Source organism: Phascolarctos cinereus, unplaced genomic scaffold (genome assembly GCF_003287225.1).
Source record: "Phascolarctos cinereus isolate Bilbo 61053 unplaced genomic scaffold, phaCin_HiC Scaffold_726;HRSCAF=1367, whole genome shotgun sequence".
Classification (NCBI taxonomy): Eukaryota; Metazoa; Chordata; class Mammalia; order Diprotodontia; family Phascolarctidae; genus Phascolarctos; species Phascolarctos cinereus.
Genome location: NW_027556098.1, coordinates 345,530,493 through 345,556,939, shown reverse-complemented (window position 1 = coordinate 345,556,939; position 26,447 = coordinate 345,530,493). Strand labels below are relative to the sequence as shown.

Below are 26,447 nucleotides of genomic sequence, written 5' to 3'. Positions count from 1 at the left end.
GCACCTGTAAAATAAAAGGTTGCCAAAAAGATCAAAGAAAGAGGAAAAAAGGACTATATACATAAGGATATTTTAAGGGTTTTTGTTTGTTTGTTTGTTTTTGTAACAGCAAAGACCTGCAAACCAAGGGTGGTGCCCATAAATTGGGGACTAGCTGAACAAAACATGGTATAAGAATGCAACACAAATTACAGTATATGAATAATAAATGATGAAAAGGATGGTTTTAGTGAAATTTGGGAAGACTTGTATGAACCAATACAGGATGAAGCAGAAATGGGAAAATAATTTATACAATAACAACACTGCCAAAGCAAATGTATTTGAAAGCCTTTATAACTTTAATCAATCCAATGACTAGCCATAATTCCAGAGGACTGATATGAAGCGTGCTGCATATCTCTTAGCAGAAAGGCAGGCCAGAGACTCAGTATGCAGAATGAGACATATCATTTGGATATGAACATTGCAGTAATTAATTTTCCTTGACTATACATATTAGTGGGAAGGGTTGCTTTTCTTTCTTTTTTTTTCAGTTGTAAGGGTAGGAGTTTAAGGGAGAGAAAGTTAATTTTTGTTCTTTAAAAAAATTGACAAAAAATAAATATGATAAAAAGTCTGGCTTTGATGACCAGTCAGTCCTAAATTTATGACACTACGAACTTGGAGAAGAAAAGGGGGACTAAAGGGGGACAAAAAAGCTGCATGCAGATATCTGAAAGTCTATATTATAAACCAGAAATTTTAGAGGACAGCTCTGCCTATGGTGCTCTTTTATGTGGGCCTGGGGAGGACTTTGTAGGGAGAGGCAAAAATAATTCTGATTAGTATTTGGTGGGGATTAGGCAGGAGTTGAGGGCTGGGGGAGGAGGAGGAATCTGAATTTGTTAGTTGAACTGGTGTGGTTTTATTTAGTTTCAAGTGAATTCATAAGATACCAGAAACACCCATACTTACTTTCCAAATAAAACATAAATAATTTTGGATTATGGTAAAATCTTCAGTCATTAACATTTTATCAAAGATTGTCTTAGCTTTCTTTTCAGAATTTGGTCAAACAGACCACAAGAGAGTCCCCAGGCTAGATGGGGGAATCAAATTTTGGAATGCTAAGAAGTAAAGGGTAGCATTAGATATGAAGAAATAAGGATAGGACATCTAGATGTAGGAGAAAGGAATAAGAAGGGAAGGTGGGAGGGCATATTAGTGCCTCAATCAATATTATTCTTCATAGTTTTGGGTAGGGCTGACCTCACATTCATAGAGCTCTATATCCAATTGTAAGGTTTTTTAAAAAAAATTATCTTTAATAAACAAATAAAATGTTGATTATATTATCTATAATTCTAGATTATATACACTACTCCTTGCCTTCACTAACATGTATAATTTAGAGTTGATTGTATTTCCTTTGGTGCTTTCAGATTGCCTTCCTTTCCTTATCCTTGTTTTCTTCCTCCAACTTTTCTTATTCAACAGTATGTTTTCTGTTCAACTCGCTTCCCTTCCTCTTCTTTTCTTTTCTTTTTTCTTTTCTTTTCTTTTCTTTTTTTTTGGTGAGGCAATTGGGGTTAAGTGACTTGCCCAGGGTCACACAGCTAGTAAGTGTCATGTGTCTGGGACTGGATTTGAACTCATGTCCTCCTGATTTCAAGGCCAGAGCTCTATCCACTGCGCCATCTAGCTGCCCCGCTTTCTCTTCTTTTCAACCCATACTTTTTAAAAAAATCCTTTTAATAGTTAAGAAATGATAAAGTAACCATTTGACTCTGAAGTTACTTTTCTTCCAAACAGTGATAGAATTTACTGAGGAGAATCATACAGTCAAGATACATTGAAATCTGACCTTAGGAGATAACATAGAATAAATTCATGTTTATTGAGCAGCCTCTACCCTTACAATGCAATCCATGATTGAAGGAAATGGAAATTGGCCGGAGTTCCTCTAGTTACCTCTCCTAACTATAGGATGCCCATTCAAACTTTCCCATCAAATTAATATTATCAACTAAGTAGTTAAAATTAATTAACCCTTATTTAGAAAAATAATCAGGTATTGATAATATTTATTGATGTATAGAGGCATAGATTGAAAACAATAACTTGCTATGTCAAAAGAAAGTCTAACCAGGAGTCATAAAACAGTTTAAGACAAAAAAAAATATTAAAAATCTAAAGCTATTTCCCAACACTAAGCTATATTAATCCTGTTTGTCAGAAAAGCTTTTATATTGTGTTCAAAGTGTTGCATGGATATTGTTAGCTTAGTGATACTCAGAAAACTTGGTATAGGGGAGATTAGCAGGTATATGAGATTGTGCCTTTTTCATAAAAGAGAGACATAAGACACAAGGAAAGAAGGTGAGCTGCCCAAAGCAGTTGAGGTCATTAGTGTATAGACCTAGGTCACTGGATTCCCTATGGTAATTCTCAGCATTTTTGTTTTTCAGTATGGAAGAATCTTCTGAATATGCTACAGAGCTTATTGTGAGGAAGGAGGAGATGAAAAGAGGGAGAGAGAAGGGGGGAAGAAACAGAAGAAGAAATGGATAAAGCGGGAAGGAACAGAGGAAGAAAGAGAAAGAATAGAGGAGTATAGGAAGAATAGGGAGTATAGGGGAGAACAAAGTAGGGGAGGATAAAGACAGGAGTATGATAAGAAGGATAGGAGGAGAAATAGGAAGAGGGTGATTTGAGGAGATGGAATAATAAAAGAATAAGAAAGCCCTGAGAAGAAAGAAAAGAGAAGAGCCCAAACTTAAATCAGAAACAAAGAGGAGCAGAAGTTATCAAAGTGAAGGAAAGAGAGTTTGGTGTGGCAGTGAGATGCTGTGAAGAGAGAAGAAATCCATTGGTGAGTTGCCTCAACAGCTACTAGGAACATCCTTAGGGGAGGAATGGGCAGATGTGATTGCTGAGCCAGTCACTGATCTTTGAAAGGTCAAGGAGAAGAGTAAATGTCATAATTTTCATATATGGCAAGATAATGTAATCCACAGACTTTAACAAGATCAGCTTGATTTTAGTTATTGACTCATTTCTAGCACACATTATTAAAGTTAGTACAGCTTCATCCAAACAGATGAGCCTCATTTCCTTTTGGCCCCCCTTCCCCTTCTTGTTGACAAAGTTATGATATATGTTGATCAGGGAAATACTATAGAAATAGTTTTGCTTAAATCCTAGCAAATCCTTTAACCAAATAATGCTATTAAAAATAACAAAATGAAGACACAGGTGCAAGATAACAGGGCAATTACGAGAATTAAGAACTTATTTAAAAGCCAGACTCAAAAGCAGACATTAATAGTTTGACATTGACTCATAAGAAAGTGTGTAGTAGTGTCTCAAAGTTGTGCCTTCTGCTTTGTGTTGGTAAATATTATGTTTTGAGTGACTTGGAAAAAGAAATAGTTGATATGCTTATCAAATTTGAAGAAGAAAAAAAAAGAATGGAATGAAAGCTAAAATATCTAATATTGGACCAGATCTAATAAAAAAATAATTGGAATAAATATATAATCCAATGCTTGGGTGACCAAAAAAATCTACTTCATAACTACAAGGGTGGCTGGTAATCTGTTCATCTGCAAAAAGATCTAAGGAATTTAATGGATTCTTGCTTCTGTTTGTCCTTCGTTCTTAAAGAAGACCATGATATGAGGGAAGTGACCATCACATGCAAGTGAACTCGATTTAAATGAGGGAGGGCTGTGCAAATTCACAAGCCTCCCTTTCTTCTCTGGAGCCATCTGGATCCAGTGGCCAGATATGGATAAGGACAACTGGATATGACCCAGGATGCCGTGGGGCACCTTGGTCTTTTCAAGCTAAGGTCTTGGTGACATGACAGCCAAAAACAAGCTAATATGAGTAGAAAAATGATAGTCCCTATATACTCAGCCGTTGTGTTCAGCTCAATGCACCAAATTTCAGGAATTCAAATCAATTCAACAAACATGAAGAACTTTGTATGCGTAAAGGCAGCTAGGTGGCATAGTAGAGTGCCAGGTCTAGAGCCAGGAAGACTCCTCTTCCTGACTGGCCTCAGACATTGACTAGCTGTGTAACCTTGAGCAAGTCACTTAACCCTGTTTGCCTCAGTCCCCTCATCTGTAAAGTGAGTTGGAGAAGGAAATGGCAAACCACTGTAGTATCTTTGACAAGAAAACCCCAAATGGGATCAAAAGTCAGACACACCTGAAAAAAGAGTGAATATGTATGTATGTATATAGAGAGATAGATAGATAGTACTGTGATCAGTGTTGTAAAATATTGAAAACCAGAACAGTTCCTGCCCTCAAGAAGTTTACATCTATCTGTGTTATACAACATGGACAGAATGAAATTCAAAGTATAAACAAAACACTTACAGACTATTTTTGGAGGGGAACATTAGTAACTAGGGGATATCAAGGAAGGCTTTATAAAGGAAGAGCAACTTGAGCAAAGGAAGCTGGGCATCCTTAGAGGTGGAAGTGAGAAGGTTGTTGGGGTCTACCTGTGCAGAGGGGTTGGGCAGGGAATGGTAAGCAGGACAAGCAGAAGTAGGCCACTTTGCCTGTGATTTAGAGTGAGTGCAGGAGAGTAAAGTGTAATAACCTTGGATAGAGAGGCTGCAGCCAGACTGTGGAGGATTCTAAGTGCTAAGTAGAGGCTGGATTTTTAAAAAATAATGTATTTAGTATTTTCTTTTCCCCTAGTTACATGTTTATTTTTATTTTTTATTTTTATTTATTTATTTTACTTTTTGGTGAGGCAATTGGAGTTAAGTGACTTGCCCAGGATCACACAGCTAGTAAGTGTCAAGTGTCTGAGGCCAGATTTGAACCCAGATCTTCTTGACTCCAACGCTAGAGCTCTATCCACTGTGCCACATAGCTGCCACGTAGTTACATGTAAAAACGGTTTTAACATTCATTTTTAAAATTTTGAGTTCTAAACTTTCTTCCCTCCTCATACCCTACCACTTATTGAGAAGGCAAGAATTCGATACAGGTTAAACATGTGTATTCATTCAAAATATTTTCATGATAGCTATGTTGTGAAAGAAAACATAGGCCCAAGGCAGGGGGAACCTCAAGAAAAATAAAGAAAGTAAAAAAGTATTCTTCAATCTGTATTTTGATACCATCAATTCTTTCTCTGGGGATGGATAACATTTTTTCATCAAAAGTCTGTCAGAAAAAAAAAGTCCTTCAGGGTTTTCTTGGATCATTGCATTGCTGAGAATAGTTGTCATTCATAGCTGATCATCTTATAATATTGCTGTAACTTTGTACACAGCACTTTTCACTTTGCATCAGCTCATTTTAAGTTTGTCCAGGTTTTTCTGAGAGCATCCTGCTCATCATAATCACATATTTGTTCAGTCATTCTCCAGTTGATGGGCATCCACTCAATTTCTAATTCTTTGCCCCCAGAAAAGAGCAGCTATAAATATTGTTGTACATATAAGTTCTTTTCTTCTTGGTTTTTTTTTCATGTCTTTTTGGATAGAGACCTAGTAGTGGTATTGCTAGGTCAAAGGGTATGTATGCATGATTTTATAGCACTTCAGGCATAGTTCCAAATCACTCTCCAGAATGGTTGAATCAGTTCATAACTCCACCAATACTGCATTAGTGTCTCATTTTTCCTACATTCCATCCAACATTTGTCATTTACCTTTTATGTCCTATGAGTTAATCTAATAAATATGAGGTAGTACCTCAGAATTGTTTTAATTTGCATTTCTCCAATTGATATTGACTTAGAGCATTTTTTCATATGGCTATACATAGCTTTGATTACTTCATCTGAAAGCTGACTGTTCATATTTTTTGATCATTTGTCAATTGGGAAATGGCTCTTATTTTTGTAAACCTGACTCATTTCTCTATATATTTGAGATGAGGCCTTTATCAAAGAAAATTACTTCAAATATTTTTCACAGTTATGATTTCTTATTGTATTTCCGTCCATCCTATTTCCCTCCCTGCCTGTCTTTGTATTCTCTCTCTCCTTTCATCCTGTCCCTCCTCACAAGTGTTTTACTTCTGACTATTGCCTTTCCCAATCCACCCTCCCTTCTGTTAGTACCTTCTTGTATCACCTTCCCGTCCTTTCCTGTAGGGTAAGATAAATTTCTATACCCAACTGAGTGTGTATGTTATTCCTTTTTTGAGCCAATTCTGATGAGAGTAAGGTTCACTCACTCCCCCTCACATTCCCCCTCTTCTCTTCCACTGTAAAAGCTTTTTCTTGCCTCTTTTATGTGAGATAATTTATCCCATTCTACCTCCCCTTTCAATTTCTCCCAGTACATTCCTCTATCACCCCTTAATTTTATTTTTTTAGATATCATCCTTTCATATTCAGCTCATACATGTGCCTTCTGTCTATATATGCTCCTTCTAACTGCCTTAATAATGAAAAAGGTCTTATAAGTTACAAATATTATCTTCCCATGTAGCAACGTAAATAGTTTAACCTTATTAAGTCCCTTATGATTTACCTTGCCTGTTTACCATTTTATGTTTCTCTTGAGTCTTGTATTTGAAAATCAAATTTTCTCTTCAGCTCTGGTCTTTTCATCAAGAAAGCTTGAAAGTCCTGTATTTCATTGAATGTTTACCCCTGAAGGATTTGACTCAGTTTTTCTGGGTAGGTGACTTTTGGTGGTAATACTAGCTTCTTTGTCATCTAGAATATCACACTCCAAGTTCTTTGATTCTTTAACTTAGAAACTGCTAAATCTTGTGTCATCCTGATGATGGCTCCATGATACTTGAACCATTTCTTTCTGGCTGCTTGCAATATTTTCTCCTTGACCTGGGAGCTTTGGAATTTGGCTACAATATTTTTAGGAGTTTTCCTTTTGTGATCTCTTTTAGGAGGTGATCAGTGGATACTTTTAATTTCTTTTTTATCCTCTGGTTCTAGAATATCAGGGCAGTTTTTCTTGTTAATTTCTTTTTTTCCCCTTTTTTTCTTTTTTGCAGAACAAACTAAAGTTTTATTAAATGCTGAACAAATTAAAAAAGCTAATGAAAACACATTATGAAACAGGAATTATAAAGCAATCTATACAATACTGTCAGTGAAAATGTCAAAACCTATCAGTTTATAACATAACGACCAAGTCCACCTCCATGAACTTCTGACAGCCATCAGCAGTGCCTTAAAATGTTCAGTATCACATGAAACTGCTTGTCAACTTTCAAATTTGTGAACTCTTTTATATCAGCTACTACTACAAAGTATTAGCCTTTGGTATCCTTGGTTTCATCTTCAATGAATCTGTGATACAGATTTCTGATAGAAGAATTCATAGTTTTGGGGGGCAAATTTAGGATTCTACATTTACTAGCCACTGCCTTGTTGATTTCTTTAATAAAATCATTAATTTGACAGTATGTCAGACGAGATTTCATATACCCAGGCACATTATTGAATTCATCAGAAGTTAATAGTAAAATTTCTTTAATTGGTTTTTGCTCTTTTGAGGGTTTCTTTGGTGTTCAGATACTGTCATTTTAACTTGCTCTTCAGGATTAGCATTTGGTTCCACCGCACAACTCTGGACTACTTTGGGCAAATGGGGAGGAATATTTTCCTAAGGTTATATATTTCTTTGTAATTTCCATCAAGGGATTCCTGTAACTCCCTAAGTGAATTCCTGACATGTTCTTGATATTGAACCTCCAGCTCCAACTTGTTTAAAAGGTCATTTAGAAGAGTGATTTCATTTCTAATTTTCTAAAATACGGTCTTTCAGGCTGGATCACGTCCTATATTTTTCAACTGCAGAATTTTCTTAACATGGGAATTTTTTCATTGATGTGAGAACACAAATGTTCCAGCTCTGCACCAGCCATCCTTTATGCTTCTTTGAGGGAAGATGCTATCTAGATCTATACACATGTATGTGTATATTTCCCATGCCATGTGGTGTTTTGAAGTCTCGGTGCTGAAAATAGCTTGCGAGGAAGCCCTGGTGTGCAACCAATTCAAACTGCGTGCCCTCATCTGCCCTTGTTAATTTCGTGAAAGATGGTGTCTAAGCTCTTTTTTTCATCATGGCTGTCAGGTAGTCCAATCATTTTGAAATTATCTCTCCTGGATCTATATTACAGGTCAATTGTTTTTTCCAATGAAATATTTCACATTGTCTTCTATTTTTAAAATTCTTTTGATTTTGCTTCATTGCTTCTTGATATCTTAAAAAGTCATAAGCTTTCATTTGCTCCAATCTAATTTTTAAGGAATTATTTTCTTCAGTGAGCTTCTGTACCTTCTTTTTTCATTTGGCCAAGTCTACTTTTTAAGGAGTTCTCTTCAGTGAATTTTCGTATATCTTTTATTTTTTGGCCAATTCTGCTTTTTAAGGCCATTCTTCTCCTTATTGGCTTTTTGCACCTTTTTTTTTTTACCATGTGGCCCAGTCTGTTTTTTAAGGTGTTATTTTCTTCAGAATTTTGTGTGTGTGTGTGTGTGTGTGTGTGTGTGTGTGTGTGTCTCCTTTACCAAGCTGTTGACTCATTTTTCATGATTTTCTTGCATCACTCTCATTTCTCTTCCCATTTTTTCCTTTACTTCTCTTACTTGATTTTCAAAATCCTTTTCAAGTTCTTCCATGGGCTGAGACCAATTCATACTTTTCTTGGAGGCTTAAGATGTAGGAACTTTGACTTTGCGATCTTCTTCGGAGTGTGTGTTTTGATCTTCCTTATTGCTGTAGTAACTTTCTATGTAGAATTTTTTCTTCTTGTTTGCTCATTTCCCCAGCCTATTACTTGACTTTAAGTCTTTGTTAAAGTATGGCTCTGCTTCCAGGTAGGTCTGCCCCAAGCTTGAGGCATTTTATGCAGCTATTTTCAGAGATACTCCTGGGTACCAGTAAGTTTTTAGTTCTTCCAAGGTGGTATGATATAAGGAGAGTGTTTACTCCTCTCCTGACCTGGGTTCTAGTCTGTGAGTGACTGCAAACACTCTTTTGTGCCCTGGGACTGTGAGGAGGGTCCCCGTCCCACTGTGGCTGCAACTCGGGTGCTCTAGTGCTTGTTCTTGCCCTGGACTGCTACCCAGGACTGCAACCCTGATCCGAATGTGGGCAAAGCAACAGATTTCTGCCTCAGTGCTAACAAAAAGATCCCTTCAATCTCCTTCTGACCAGTGGTTTGACCCCTATACATCATGTGTGGGCTCTTTGCTCCAGAAGCAGCTGCTACTGCTGCTTATTCAGTGTCTGCTGGGTTCTGGTCTGTGCTAGCAAGGACTGTCCTGGAATATGTTCTACTCTCACCCAGGTGTGACAGACCTTTCCTGCTGACCTTCCAAATTGTCTTTGGCTAGAAAATGATTTCACCCCCTCATTTTGTGGGTTCTGCATCTCCAGGAATTGTTTTATGACATTATTTAAAGGTGTTCAGAAGGGTTTTAGGGAGAGCTTAGACCACTGGCTCCCTTTTCTTTACCATCCTGCCTCTGCTCCCCCCCCCCCCACCACAGAGGTTGGATATTGAAAACCTGGAGAGTGTCCAGAGCATGGTGAACATATCGATCATCATCTGTCTATTTGATTGAGGTCTTATGATTTTGCCATGTGAGGATCCACAGGAAAAAACAAACAAACAAAAAACTGGCAAGATAATTTAGGGAAGGTGAGGGTGGGTGGGTGGGTGGGTAGAAGGCATGAGAGCTGTTTTTAAGTAATTGAAGGGATTAGATATGGTCTGCTTGCTTTAGAGGGCAGAAATAGAAGCAATGATTGTACATTGTAAAAAAAAATTTAGGCTTGGCATAAAGAAAACTTCCCAATAATTAGAGCTATTCAATAATAGAATAGGCTGGCTCAAGAGATTGTGGGTAACCCTTTCACTGGAGTCCTCAAAGCAAAGGTTTGATGGTTACCTGTTGGGTATGTTGTACAGGAAATTTTTGTTCAGGTACAGAATGGTACAGATGGTCCCTTCTAATGCTCTGACTCTATTATTCTAGCACATTTTTACAAAAATCCAATTCTCCATCTCTCTAATTACCCTAAATACAATTTTTGTAGCCGCATCCTCATGTATTATGCATCTAATATGGCTCAAAGTGAATGCAGTAATTCGGTAAAATTGTTGGCAATTGAAAACCCTGTGATACTGCTGCTGGCAATAGGAACAATGCACTTAGGTCACAGTGGTGGGCATCACCTGCTGAACCACATATGTAATCAGTGTTTGAGTAATATACATTCTTACAAGACAGTGGGAGGATGATAGGAGTATTTAGTGAGGCAATGGGAATGCTTAGTCATCCATAAGAACAAAGCAGGTTAATCTGGTTCCCTAAAGGTACCTTTAAGCAAGAAAGGAGATTCTTATACAAACAAGTGAAAGAATTGAGAGAGAGAGAGAAATACTAACATTCTGTATTCTTACCCCTATTGTTCCAAAACTTTCTGGTTTTCGCCTCATCTTTTTCTTGCATAGGTGTGTCCAAATCCACTTGAGAAGATACCAAAGAGACTTGGGGCTTGGGATGACATTGAAGGGAGTGGGCAGAGTACCTCCTTCTTCAAAATAACTCATCCATAACTTTGTCCGTGCAAATTTCCATTCAATATCTGCATGGTCCTAAACAAAAGAACATGATAATTACTGGCTGGCCTCGTAATTGCCAGAACTAGGTTTCTACCTTAATTCACAACCATTAATTCTAATTGATGATGAGCTTTCACTCCAACTTTCATTGCCTGCCCCCTCCTCACCAGAAAGAGACTTGTACTTCTTCCTGAGAACTACTGTGGACACTGTTAGTATTAATTTAAAAAAAATACACATAGACAATCAAGTCTCTTTTCCTTCCTTAAGTGAAATAGATGTCTCAATAATTCAATACTAAAGGGTTGGCAGTGATAAGGTATCAACTGAAGAAAGACAGTCACCTGTATCATAATTCAGTAGGAAGGTAATCTAACATCAATTATAGATAGCTTTGGAGTGGGGATTGGGGAACGGGACAATGTGATAAATTATGTGTATATGACATTCTTCTTCTCTGTAGAATAAAACCTATGCTTGTTACATTTTGCCTTGGGATCAATTCTCTACTTTTAGGGAGGTTGCAATATGCTAAGAAGGTTATGGCTCTTTTTTTTGTTCAGGGCTTCCCTCTTTCAGAGCTACATTTAATACAGCCTTGGCCAGCTAATCCTGAAAAAGATCATGGCCAGAGGCAGTACTGGAGCACGTAGGTCTGAGACTTTGGTCCTCTTTAAATGTTTCCCATACAACGTGTTGAGTGACATTAGAAACCTCATAGCCAAAGGTCTATGCTTTCAGTCATCTTTCACCCTAAGCAGAATAAATCTGAATTAAGCAGACATTTTGGGAAGAGTAAGAGGATTCGAGCACGCTGAGAATTTATAGTGCCAGGCACTTTTGTTGTTGTTTGATTATTTCAGTCCTGTCTGACTCTTTCATGACCCATTTGAGGTTTTCTTGGCAAAGAAACTAGAGGTGTTCGCCATTTCCTTCTCCTTATTTTACAGATGAGGGAATTCAGGCAAACAGAGTTAAGTGACTTGCCCAGGGTCACACAGCTACTAAATATCTGAGGCCAGATTTGAACTGAGGAAGATGAGTCTTCCTGACTCCAGGCTCTGTCCTCTGATCCACTGTGGCATATAGCTACCCAGCTCCAGGCACACTTTTATTTTGATATAGCTTTGGATTGGACCTGTGATTGCAATGGTAGGGTGAGCTCCAGTGAGGAAATTTCTTCCACCAATAGAGATCAACGCTTACTCTATAAGTTATAATCTTAGAGAGTTGCTTGGGGCACATAGGGGTTGAGTGAGTGATTTGTTCAGAGTCAGCATATATCCAAAGTAGGATTTGAACCCAAATCTTCCTGACTCTGAGGCTAGTTCTTTATCTACTATGTCATGCTGCATCTTTACAAGATTTATTTTAGAGACTCACATCATTAGGTATTATTGAATTTAATATAGGATTCAAATTTTAGATTCTAAGCTAAGACTGTGCTTCATTCTCACAATGATGCTCCCCTCAAACATATCATTATTATTTACTGCTGAAAGCCATCTATCATATTAGTCATCTAATTAGAATATAATGCAGAAATCAGGCTTGGTTATTTTCCTTGAAAAATAATGGTGATTATTGACACAATGAACTTATTTCTGCAATGGGGGATTGACCAATTAGGACCTGGTCCTTGCAGCATTCTCAGATTTGTGCTTCTTAGTGGATTATGCAGAACATGTGCAATATTCTCTGCCTGATTCAAGTCCAATATGTGGATGCTTGTTAGCCCACTTTCAGACATGGATGACTAGGGGCTGGTCTTATGTGGTAACAGGGGGCCTTTTGATTGTCTGAGGAGAGGGAAAGAGTGCTGACTCAGAAGGCAGTAAGCTAGAACTGAAATCACATACAAAAGGACTGCTGTACACCTTTTCAGTCCTTGTGCACTTTTCTTTTCCCTTTTTTGCTCTTGAGTGAGGAAGACTGCTATGCACTGTCTGTTGGGGGGAGGGCAGATTTCCACCCACCTAGTCACCAGGTGTCTGCCAACACATCTTGCCTTTGTTTCTTTTGTATTTATTCTTTGTATTTATTGTATTTATATGTATTCTTTGTATTTATTCTTTACTGATTTAGGATGAATAAGATGGGACTCTCCAGGTGTCCAATGACAACTGTGGATCCAGCAAAGCCATCAAAGATGCCTCTCACCAACAAATGGAGTTGGTGGCAGAGTCTGCTAGAGAGTTAATAATCAGTGGCAGAAGAAACATTTACAGAAGGAGAAAAGACTGTCCCATGAGAAAAGGCAGGAGATTTTGGATCGTGGACCCATGTGACAGATGGATGTGCTGGCTGTTGACCCTTGAAAGGAACCGAACTTAGTGAAACAGACAAAAGGTAAACCTCATGAGGGATTCACAAAGGGAGAAAAAGACTTCCAGGGCTAGGAATTAGGTTCTGTCCTTTGATCACTTGGGTTAGACTGGAATGAGGCAGGGAACAAACAGGAAGAATTGCACGTTTTATTTTGTTTTTTCAAACCCATCAGGAAGGTACATCTTAGTATGGTCTATGGGCTAGGCCAACTGTCCACTCCCCCATTATACTTCTTTTAAAAACAAATGACAAACAGCTTTTTATATTCTGACCAAATGTTAGAGAATATTTAGGCAAATTAGAGCCGAAGTGAGGATAAGATCTACAATAGTTATTAACTATAAATCCTCCCTGGATTTGTGCAGATGACTAGAGTTACTTAACTTTAAAGTTATTTCTGTCTCTCACATTACCAGCAAGACATCAGGTGTGATTTTAGCATGGTTCATGGGGAGTGAAGACTCTTCTAAAACTCACCACTTCTTTTTTCTTTTCTTCTTATTAATTTCTTTTATATGCCTGGGTTAGGGAATACAATAGTAGCTACAAGGGGGTGATGCAAACAAGAGGAAGGAAGGGTTAAGATGGAGGTGATGGCAAGCTTCCTGCTGTTTAGATCTTTTCTCATCATGCCAATTCCTCTCTACATCACATTGTCTTTCTCTTTGACCATCCTTACTGGGAGGTGAGGAGGTGGAAGAAAAGGAAAAGTGGCTCAAGACTATTTCTGAATTTAGTGTCAAATTTCCGAGTCAAGAGAAAGAGAGAAATTTGTGCTTGTGAGTATAGTGAGTTGGCAGCATATGTGGATAATCCAGTAAGATTTAAACTCTAATTTCATTATTATTATTATTATTATTATTATCAGTAGTAGTAGTAGTAGTAGTAGTAGTAGTAGTAGCTTGAAGAATTTTAACAGCTATAATTTATATATCACTTTAAGTTTTGCAAAATGCTTTGCATATATTATCTCATCTGATTCTCTCATTTCCAGGATCTCCTCTCCTGGAACAGCAGATTAACTTGGAAAATGATTTGCTCACTATTGTTTAAGCCTTTCCCCTCAGCATCAGGACAAATCTTAGGCTCTATTGTCTCATTTTACTTTCTGTATTGAATAAGAACATTTTGGAACTTGCTGGATCAACATTTTTTTGACAGGTGGGTGGCTTCTCTGTATAAACTGTGATAATTAAGAGCTTTCTAAGTCTCTCTTTTTTTTCCCTTCTGACAAACGGAACTTGGATTTTTGAATGTGAGCTAGCTAGAGGAACATTATACAACTATTTAGATCATCAATATAATAAGCTATTATTCCCCCTAAACCTTCAGGTAAGATAGGTGTCTGGAAAATCTTTTACATCAGAAGTACGTCAGAAACTCTCGTAAATCCTAATACTTGACATATATGACATTGTGACTTTCTGTAAGACTTTAGGTCTAGGAATCACTGCCTAGAAAGCATTTATTCACATAGTTTTTTGTGGTATTTCATCTGTGATAGGTATACTGTGGAAACCAGTGTGCCTTCGTAAATACAATTCAGAGCTGGCTTCTCATTGAAATAATTTTGGCAACAATACATAGGTAAAAGAATGGGAATGAAAATGGCATTCCATTGAAATTATATACAATGAAAATTTGGCAACTTGTGGGTCAAATACTCAGAGTGGATTGTACTTGTGAATTGCTTTATGAAATAGAAATACATGGAACAGAAGGACTTTATTGCTTTCTATCTTGTTCTGCCATTATCTTTTGTTCACATGTGCACATTAATTTTGGGAAAAAATATTGTACTTGGCTATGCAATAAAGAACTTGTACATCTTTCTTTAATTGCTACAACCCTGAAGTACTAAGTTATGTCCGTTGCCTTTGTATATTGTCTCCTCCTATTTTAGAACGTAAACTCTCTGAGAGCAAGAAATCTTTGCCTTGTATTTGTATCTCCAGTGTTTGGTTCATAGGAGGCACTTAAATTATTTTTATTCATTTATTCATATAAAAGAAAGAAAGAAAAAAAGACATATACATAGAGGAACTCTCTAAAAGAAAGAAAAATAAAAATAGAAGGAAATGAAAAATAAATTAGACTAGTGCTCACAAAATTCTATAATTTCACTCTGTCTCTTTAAACTGACCGTTCCTGAAAGTTATTTCCCAAATCTATTCATGGAATGTGGGAATAGTTAGAAAGGAAAGTACTGAATTTAAAGTAAATAATTTTACTTACAGCAATTAGTTGGTAAGAATTATTCATCATAGCGATAAGCATGTTGAGTAGAACAACTAGAGAGATGACATTGTATGTTCCAAACATGGTGGCCCCAACAAATTCTGTGAATTCATGCTGTGCTTTGACATTGGTCACATATAGATTAATTAGCCCAAATATAGACCAAAATAGAGACTGAAGTGTCTCAAATAGCCTGGAGAAGATAAAAGACCATTAAATATATTTATTAGAATATCTTAAGAATAATATAAAGCTCTCTCTACACACTTACATATATATATATATACACACATACACACACACACATACATTTACACACACATACACATATATATGTATGCATATACATATATATATATATATACATTTTTCTCTAATATTCATTTGATTAATGATGTTATCAGCAGAACCATTATTTTAGATAAATATGAGTTAAAATTGAAATAAGAAAAAGAAGGGACATTGTAGTCCTACTTCCAGAAGAGTGATTCTAATTCTTCCTCAGACAAAAATGGTCCCTAGTAGTAAATCTTTGAATAGAGTACTACATATTCATCTAGTAACATTTAAAAATGATGAGTTATGTAGTTATAAATTTGAGGAAATTAAGTTTATCCTTTTAATTAATTGCTCTCTGTGTCCTGTCTTTTTTCCCCTCTCTCTCTAACTCTTCTCTGTCTCTTTCTGCCTCTGTCTCTGTCTCTCTGTCTTTCTCTGTCTCTCTCTGTCTCTCTCTTTTTTCCCTCTCCCCTTTTAGACTGTTAAAAAAAATCATATTGCTACCCATTTCTTATGCTTGCAAGATGAGGCATGGATAAGTCTTAGAAGGTTTGGAAACCAAAATGTAAACAATTTCTTATTCACCTTTAACCCTTCAGGTGACTTTAAAAAATTAAGATAGAGAGGTGGCCTTGGAGTGAGAATAAGTTGGGTTCATGTCCCACTTCTGACACATATTGGCTATGTGATGTGGGCAAGTCCCTTTTAACCTGTTAAAATCCTGTCAAACTCTCTAATACTGTACATTGTAGCAAAGCAGACCCTGATATGCACCAGCAGAGAACAATTCTTCACCTGGGTCCTCATTACATGTCAGACAGACTTCCCCCTATAAAACAAACAAACAAGCAAACTCTACATGAACTTAGTTACCTTTCATGAAGAACAAACATTCCCAAAGAAGCTCATATCTCATTGAGATAGGAAGAACATACTTTCTTCATAGCCCATCAATATCTTGCCTCAAAAATGATTTACACTTCTAGAGGACTTTAAGGTTTACAAAGCACCTATAGGACACAGATTTAGAGCTGGAAAGGACCTTAGAGGTCATGTAGTTCAGCCTCTTCATTTTGCAAACGAAGAAATGGGGTCAAGAGGCTAAGCGATTTGCTAGGGCCACTTCTGGTAAAAGTTTGAGTTAGGATTTGAACGCAATCCATGTCTAATACTCTACTATGCCTCATAACAACCCCTTGAGGTAGGGGGAAATTTTTTAGCATCCCCATTTTATTGATGGGGAATCATGTACCAAGGAGTGATTGATTTGTTCAAAGTCACACAACTAGAGTCAGAAACAGGATTTGCATTTGCATTTCCTGATTTTAAGGAGAACTATATCCTCTCAAGTAAGAAAAGATTAAGAATTATTAATTATTTCACCAAATTTAGGACTCATAAGCCAGCAGGTAAATCTTACCGTTTTTTACTGGACTAAAATGTCTAATGATTTATTTGTTATTGTTGTTGCTTTTTTACAATACTAGGGCAAACAATTCAATTTACTGGGTTAGGGAATTAATTATCTGAGGAAGTTTCAACTCCAAAGAGGCAAATCTAATTCTTGGAAATGAACTAGCTGTTCTTATTAACTTTAATAATCATTGACTAAAAGTAAAAGTGTTATTTGAACTCTCCAACTCCACTATGATCTCCTTAGTATCCTTTGCCAAACACTGTTTTCTCACTGTTAATACACAAATACAAATCTTCAGCTTGTGTTTCTCCAACATATGACAGTTCAGAAGGAGATAGACATTAAATAAAACATGCTGCCTACTAAAGCTTCCATAATCCAACTGATGTAAGTATTTTAGTAAGTGATTTTTTAATGTCAAATTAAAACAGTGCTACAAAATAAATGTTATTGTTATGGTTGGGAAGTATTTATTTACTCATACCTAAATTATTCCCATCTGTCACATCAGCAATATTTAGAAGCCTTCTGTAAAACATTCATTTGAATTTTTCAATTTGAATTAAAAAAAGAGAAACTAAATTCAAATTTCATAAGTATCCCTTTATCTCACGTTTTCTTTCTGAGGTAACGCTCATTTCCCCATATCTTTTAACAAAGAGGAATCACTCTTTAGATTTGTGTATCATCCATTGACCTTAAAGATGTTTAGCAGATTCTTGAATTAAGCTCCTGATCTTGGTGTTAACAACCTGATGTTTTGTCAAATCAAAACTCTTTCCCCCCCTCCGCCTTTAGCTAAGATTTCAGTATCCCAGCTTTTCATCATCATTGGATCTTGTGACATACCCAAATTAATTGAATTGATCAATGCACACAGGTAAGGGATCAGAATAAATCTCAATATGGATTGCCTTCTTTCATAGGAACTACTTTCCTAAGATTGTACTGAGATAAGGAATGGAAACTCTCCCAGACAAGGTCAGGACTTTCTTTTAACAGCTGATATCCCTTGCTTAAAAATATATATCCTGGTGTTTATGTCAAAATTTAAGGAGATATTTTTCCCCTTACTAGGATAACATTTAATTAACCCATTGTCTTTTGTGGAAGCTGTTTCCCAAGGCCTTTTAACAATTAATTTCTTTTCTTGTTCAAATAACACTAAAGGAAATAACATTTACTGGTTGTTCCCCATAAAACGGAAATTACAAAGCACATAGAACATAAAGTAACAAAAAAGACACAAAAGTATTATTCTTCAGACACCAATAATGTATGACATCAAAATGCACATATCAATATCTTCAATTCTGTGATATTTTAAGCTCTAGTAGCCCAAATATAAGGAATAGTCTCCTTTGCCAATTAATTATCCATATTATGCTTCTTAATTGTAGGTATTTCCCACAGCTTTCTTCTCCCTTTATATTCTCCTTCTTGGTGGCTTCATCATCTTCCATGGGTTTAATTATCATCTCTCTGCTAGTGACTTGCAAATTTATGTATCCAACCCCAGCTCTTCCCTGTGTGTCAACCCCACACCACTGATTGCCTGTTGGACAATTCAAATTGAATGTCCTTGAGACATCTAAAACTCAGCACATGCAAAACAGAACCTTCTATCTTTTCTCCCCAAACTCATCCCACTCCAAGTTGCCATATTTCTGCCAAAGGCACTACTCTTCCTCCAGGCTCCTCATATCCTCGATTGCTTGCTCTCCTTCACTGAAAATGTCCAATCAGTTGTAAAATCTTTCTGTTTTTACCCCTACGTTTCTCATATATGCATCCCACCTCCTCACACAACTAAACACCACTTTCGATGGCTTGTATTTATAGTTTTAAAGTTTGACAGTGTAATTTCATTTGAGTCTTTCTACAGCCTTATGAAGTAGGTGCTATTATTACCCCTATTCTACAGATGAGGAAACGGAGGCAGATGGAAGTGAAGTGACTGGCCCAGGGTTCCACCATATTTGAACTAAGGTCTTTTTGATTCTAGGTCCACAGCTTTATACAGCTTGAACTAAAGTTCAAGCCCTCAATGCCTCTAAGCTAATCTATAATCTATTTCAGTAGCTACCTAATTGATCTTCCTGCCTCACCTTCATTCTATCCTCCATAATGCTACCAAAGTGATATTCCTTAAGCACAAATCTGGTCATTAATTAACCATGCAATCATTTATTAGGCATCTGCTATATGCCAATGGCTCTTCTGGACATTAGAGATAGAATTTGTTCTTAAAAAATGAAATAATTTTCACTACCCATGTCTCTCTTACTCAGTAAAACCTCTTAAGCTTCTCTGTCTGGCTTTTCAAACCCTTCTCAATATGATTCCAACCCCTTTGTTCATTACTCCTCTTTGCAGATTACTCACTCCCTCAGGCTGATCTCTATGACTGAGACAAATGTGTCTCCTTGCAATCCCATTCTGTGCCTTCACATAGGAGGTGCCCTGTCTCTTAAATGCCTTCCTTCCTCACCGACCTCTAAAAGACACAGCTCAAGCACTACTTTCTACATAATATCTTTCCTGATTCCTCTAATTGCTTATGCCTTCTAAACTACCTAGCATTTAACTACTTTTAACTTTATTTACTTTTTGTCTATTTAATCATCATATAGCTAAAATATGTACTGTTGTCTTCCCCATTAGAATGTTAGCTCCTTGTAAGTAGGTATGTTTTATTCTTTGTATTTCTATCTCCAGTGTTTAGTGCAGTTCTTGACACAGATTAGGTGCCTACTATATATTTCTTGATTGAGAGAGTGATTGCTGTAGGGCTAGGAGTGTAAGGAAAATAACTCTCACAAAGTCCAAGTACTCTCCACTAGGAAGGCATATACACCTTAAGGCTCCCACCTAGAGCCTATTGGTTTGGAATTGTGGATGGAATAAATACAATGATTTATGGTGATCTGATTTCCCTCGATGGTCTTCAGTTCTTCCTAGGTTACCATTGAAAGGTCGATGGAAACAGCGGGGAGTTTGGGTTGCTATGCACAGTAACATTCACAGCAGTGAAAAGGAATAGCTGATAAGAGAATAAAAAATAATGTAAAATGGAGACAGAAGAATTTTCTAAGTCATGCTTTCTGGGGATATTTAGTGTAGGAGACCTAAGGGCCTCTCTGTATAGCATATTAAAACAGTTGACATAAAGGATAATAATGTCAACATGAAAATGTTATCTTTTTTTTTATTTTTCGGTATGCCTGGATGAATAAGACACATATGTGTCTAGAAAAAGAATAATAGTAATTATCCAGGCAATAGACTATATGAACAGCCAGTCCAGCTGCACAAGTGAGTCAATAAGGGGTATAGATAGTTCACAGACTCTCAGAATGACAAGACGGCCTCAGAAGGAATCTCTGAGGCATGTAGGTGGTGCAGTGAATAGAGTGCTGGGTCTGGAGTCAGAAAAATATGAGTTCAAATATGGGCTCAGATATTTACTAGCTGTGTGACCCTGGGCAAGTCACTTAACCTCTGTTTTCTTCAGTTTTCTCATCTGTAGAATGCAAATAATAATAGTACCTCTCTTTCAGTACCCCTCCCCAGAGTTGTGAGGATCAAATGAGATCTGTGTAAAGCACTTAGCACAGTGCCAGGAAATGGTATTTTCCCCCAACAATGTAATCCACAGACTGTGTACTAAGGGATTACTATCTGTATCAGGGCAGAGACTACCCAATTCAGTGAAATCAAGAGTCCTTGAGAATTAAAGTATGAATGGATATTTTTTGGGGGTGGCACAATTCTCATCCAGAAAGGGAGAAGTGAGTCACAAATAAAAGTTTTAACATTACATTCTGTTTAAGATCTTGAGCATCAATCTTCCTAGGCCTGTGCTAATTAATTTTGTTTCATCAATAACTGTAATATCATATTTGAAGTTTCTCAATTCTCAAACCACCCTTTGATTTCATAACTCTCAAATAATTAAAAAGATAAAACATTTAATTTTTATGAGATGATATTAAAGAAAAATGTCATAGTGGTCTTTAAAACAAAGCATAGAGGTGTTTTACTTTGTTTTTAAAATGTATTTTAAACTTTTTATGTTGTGAGTCCAATAACATTTCCTTTTTTTCTACATTGAGCACCTTTAAAAAAAAAATAACCCAACAGCAAACGACCATTCCCCTTTAGTAGCAGCATCACACTTAGGTACTGCTTTACATTTGTGAAATGTTTTCACAATTGTCATCTTACAATAGCCCTGTGAGAATGGCAGGGCAGAACCAATCATCTCTGATTTACAAGTGATGAAACTGAAGCAACTTGCTTACTATCATTCAGTCTATCCCTGGCACAACGTAAACCTCTGTCCAGATGCAGTTCCTGACTCATCATTCCCATTCTATCGCAGCTGCTGTAGATTTCTTAACTTCCAGACATGACATTGTACCAACACAGCCCTGAGCTACCCACCAATAGAAACATCTGTGGAACTTACGTGGAAAAGGCATTGTTCTGTTTCTCACACCGTATTCCTTTGCAATTTGTTCCTTTTGTTTCTTCGTAATAAAAGTACAGCTGATTCAAACCGTTTGCAAAAGCGAGCAATACAAGACAATAAATGAACAGAAACTTCAAAATGTCTAGCAGCATTCTTCCCAGAGAGATCTGCAGAGGTCCCAAGTGAGAATTGGCAGTGAACAGTGAGATCAGACGCAGAGAACTGAAGATGTTTGCGATAGCAAATAAAGCCTCTGCCACCAAAGTGGGGTGCCACATATCCCAAGATTCCCGGGGGTTAAGTGCACTATACTGGAGAGAACAGAAAAGAAGAAAAGAGAGAGTGAACCATATCTGCTTAGTATACATGCACAGATGCATGTACGTGTAAAATTCAGCTCTGTGCTATTTCTGTTTTAGCATCTCTAGCACAATCTTTCATTTCAAGGCTTCCTCCACATTTGCAATGATATGAATCTGATTCAGAATAAATGGTGTCTAATTTTGTGCCACACTAAAGCATCTCATAGGGGTTTTACTCATCTGACTGTGGCATTAGTATTTTTGTTCATGTGGGTATGGTATTTGTTCCCATAACACTCTGAGATTAAGACACTGGAGGTTTGTGATTCCTTTTGAGTATGACTATAGATGTTGGCTAATAGTGACAGCCTAACAGTGTGAGGCATTGATGGGAATGCCATAAGAACAAATATTTGTTTTAGGAAAAAGAAAATATCCACACACAGTTTTAATGATATCTACAAAAACTTAATGGGCTAATTCAAGATATATCAAATAAAATTATTTAAGGGAATAAATATATTTCTAATTTTGAGCTAAAATGTCAATCATTTTGGAAATAGTGCAGACTGACATGAGCCTCACAATGCACATATGCATATATATGTATGTATTTGTGTATGTATATATATATATATATTATATTTATATGTGTGTGTGTGTGTATGCACATATACATTTATAGTGAACCGATGAAGAGAAAATATAGTAGAACTAGGAGAACAATGCACATTGACTACAATACCATGCATTAGAACAACACTAAAAAGAAACTCAATTTTCAGACTCATCACGATCAGATTTATGACCAATCTTATTCCCAAGAAATGGGTGATGAAACGTGCTGTCCTCCTCTTGGTAAATAGGTGGGGAAATAGAGGTGTGAAACATTGCATATGTCATGGGGCAGATTTTTTATTTTATTTTCTGTAGTGGTGGGGACTCAAGATGGACACATATTAGAAAAAAAGCCATCAACAATATTTGAAAATCAATAATTGTATGGTAGCAAGTAAGTAAAAACAAAATTAGTGAACTGCTGAGTGAGTTACACAATTGTCCAAACAAGTTGATTTCTGTGTGGGAGTGATGGATGAAGTACATTTGTCTGGAAACTCTTAAACTGAGGAGAATTTGTGGGTAGCGCAGTTTTGTCTTTTTTGTAAAGCCTGACTTGCATTATGACTCAAAAAGCAGCAATACATTAGTAAATTAAGAGCAAAGTCAGAATTGAGTTTGATTTCTCAAAGCGATAGCAAGGTTATGATCAGAAAAGAACAGGGGAGAAAGAAAATTTCCCCTGCATCCTTTAGTTAAACTTATTTCTTTTACTGAAGAACACCAATGTGCTTCACTACAGGGGAGGGGGAGATAAGAGGAGGCCAGGAAAGCACTAGAGAAGACACTGGATTCTGTTCTTGCTCACAACTGTCATTTAAAACCAACAGATCCAGATAATAGGATTCTCGTTTGTAATGAGGCCAGAATGAACACACATCCATTTTTGGATCAGCCTGCAATCTTCTTTCTGTACATTTTCCACCAGATGGTGTTACCAGTATTAGCCAATTAATTATCACTGAGGTTGGTAAATAGTGATATCTGTCATGTTACCAATAGAGAACCTTAGGAATGGAGGGATTTTTCTGCCTACTAAGGCAAAGAAAGCAGGGGCAATATGTACAGAAGGGGCTTCTCTTATTTCTATGGAAAACTCTTATTTTCCTTGCAATTCTGAAATTATCACTAGTAGAATGAAATGCTTCCTCTCTAATTTTATCTGCAGACAGTGGTTCCTGAGAGGTTCCACATGCAGTTTGTTTAAAGAATTTGATGAAGGAAGAAATAAAAACAGCAATTTTTTTCTTATTATTTTATCCTTAAGTCTGTATAAATCTGACTCTTATTCAAGCTGGGTGGGGAAAGAGAAGTTTTAAATTTCATATTGCCTATAAAACATGATTCTGGATTAATTGAGAGAATGCTGACCTGACCCTGTGAGATGAGAATTTGGGAGAGAGGAGAGATACTCTTCATTTGTGCTTTGAGAGAAGAAACAAATGGTTCTAAACTGTTTTGGTTACCAACTTCATGGAAAAAGAGAGGGGGGAGAAGGAGAGGGAGAGGGAAAGGGAGAAGGAGAGGGAAAGGGAGAAGGAGGGGAACAGGAAAGGGAGAGGGAGGGAGAGACAGACAGACAGAGACAGAGAGAGTCAGGGAGAGACATTCAGAGAGAGAAAGAGAGAGAGTGAGAGAGAGAGAGAGAGAGAGAGAGAGAGAGAGAGAGAGAGAGAGAAAAGAGAGAGAGAGAGAGAATGAATGCCTTTGATACTGGCAAACATGGAAGAAGAAGTTAGCTCCTCAACATGTCTCTCATTTTCAGCTTGCCTCCCAAGAGACTTGGGGACATTTTCTCTTGGGTGAAATTACAGTATCTCTTCTCGGTTGAGTAATATCTCATCTCAATCTTATCTAAAGAAGTTTTCACTCTTGTCTATTTTCTGGCATATTCCAAACCATAGAACTTCTATGAGTTATGTTTACTATCTTCTTGGATGAATGGATTTACTCATTTGCTATTGTGTGTACCTAGCATTTGGTGGAAAGGAGTCGAGACTGCAGGTAAAAGCTTGGGTTACCCTCCCCCTTTAAGAGACAGCAACAGGGAAGCTAATAGTTTTTTTTGTTTGTTTTGTTTTGTTTTTCCCTTTTGAACCTAAAAGTCATGCCCCAAGACCAGCAATGTTTAGGGTGGCCAACAGAATTCTAGTCTGGCAACCTCCTTTTAAGAGGAGAATATGATAACTAGCCCCATCTCATAAACCTTTCTCTTGCTTTTCTCAAGATAAGAATTGGTCTCCATTGAAGAGAGATGAGCAAAATTCCAGAGATCTATTCCTTGCCTCCCCATGAATCACATTTAGACAATCCAGGTGGACATAAATAATAAATATGGGCAAACTCACCATATGCATGTTTGGACCATGACTGACCAAACAACCAAACTTTCTGCCTAATTTTCTGCCTTGGGTTCCCAGGGGGAAATTTCCCTTCTTCTCAAAACTTCATCTCTCCACCCTTCCTCCCCCAAATTGAACCTCTTTTGGTGTGCTTCGTAGTCATCCATGTCAACCAAGTGTATGCCTGCTCTGAGCCTTGCTGCTCTTCATTATTTCTAGGATTCTCTGACAACAAACAAACAAACAAAACACCCTGGAGATCTTTCTCCCTCGGCTTTCATTCTCTCATCTCATTGTTGGTTAAGTATTCCAATCAATGCCCAACTGTTTTCTTTGGAAAGGGGAAAGGGCTTTCAGTGCTGGCCTCTCTCCAGGCCTACCTGTCTCCAGGCCCACCTGTAGCTAGCTCTATCCTTCCACTTGGTGGTAGCTCTTTCCCTCAGGGACTTTACAGGTTCAGCACTGGCTCCTCTCCAGGTCCATGTCTGGCCTGTTTCCCTCTTTGGCATGATTGTATACTTCCTATTATACAGAAGCAGCTCTCTTTTTAAGCAGGAGTCTCCTTTGCTCACAGTAGCAAGGGGCTTATCCATCTTCTGATTCATACCCACTGTATTATCGCTTTATTGTTGTTCAGCCATTTTCAGTCCTGTCTGACTTTTCATGACCCCATTTCGGGTTTTCTTGGCAAAAATACTGGAGTGGTATGCCATTTCCTTCTCCAGCTCATTTTACAGATGAAGAAATAGAGGTAAACACAGTTAAATTACTTGCACAGTGTCACAGAGCTAGTAAGTATCTGAGCCTGGATTTGAACTCAGGAAGATGAGTCTTCCTGCCTCCAGGGCCAGTACTCAGTTCACTGTACCACCTTGCTACTCCTAGAGGTTCCTTATGTAGTACTTCTCTCAAGTTACATAATAATTAACATTATTCACATTATCTTTCTGTTAAATTCTTAACTTTGCCTTTTTCTGTCCTCTCCCAACTGATTCATTCTAATTTAAGTATGTAGATATAGATTGCCCAACTCTCACATCTCCAAATAAGCTGTTTGTATCCTTACAATTCCATTATGTAATTAACAACAATGATAATAAAAATAAGAGTTATAATTCATATTCAGCTTTAAGATTTGCAAAATACTTTATAAACATTATCTCATTTTATCTTCAAAAATCACTGAACTATCAGTGCTGTTATTGTCTCCATTTTCCAGATGATAAAACTTAGCTGGACAGAGGTTAAGTGGCTTGCCAAATATCATGAAATCCCTGTGTTAACTGGACTCTGGCCTCTTAACACAAAGGACTCTCTTTGGAGGCCTTTCTCTACAATAATCCTTATGAGCTGTTTCTTGCCCCATTTAAGATTTCCTCTGGCTATACCAAAATTTGGCTTGTGGCTTTCTCTCTGCACAAGGGTTTTTAGTTCTTCTGTAAGTATCCAAAATGAAAAAAGACATAAGATGTAGCCAACCTAGCACAAAGACAGAAGGGGTTCAGGCCTGACCCTCTCAATTCTCTTCCCCTTTTTGGAGGGTATCAAGAAATCCTCCCCTGTGGTCAAGTCCACCTTCCATCTGAACATAGAAAGAATAATGGAATCATGGTTCTAATCCCCAAATGGATGAGGCTTGATTGTTCCACAGAGCGTATTTCCCTGCTGTACTCATCTTTCCTTTCCTTTGGCTTTATAAAAATGATTCAGTATGCAGATCTCTTTTAAGGTTCAAGTGAGGACAGGAGTTCCATCTCTTCTCCCCTTTGTCACTGAGGCACCAAATTCTGTTTCTTTATCTCTTATTGAATTTTGCTTCTCTATTTCCATATCTCTATGTGGTACTTATTGCTAGGTGCATGTGTCTTCATGGAGAGA

At 37.2% G+C, this 26,447-nt stretch overlaps 1 protein-coding gene and 1 pseudogene across 1 annotated transcript in view; both read right to left on the bottom strand.

Moving 5' to 3' along the window:
* The window catches only part of TRPC4 (transient receptor potential cation channel subfamily C member 4), a 271,822-nt gene that overhangs the window by 10,599 nt on the left and 234,776 nt on the right, over positions 1 to 26,447 (bottom strand). Inside the window, 3 exon segments of the mRNA XM_020970010.2 lie at positions 10,410 to 10,604; positions 15,135 to 15,330; positions 21,305 to 21,618. Coding sequence (XP_020825669.1) covers positions 10,410 to 10,604; positions 15,135 to 15,330; positions 21,305 to 21,618 — 705 coding nt within the window.
* LOC110196619 (SKA complex subunit 1 pseudogene) lies at positions 7,101 to 7,859 on the bottom strand (annotated as a pseudogene).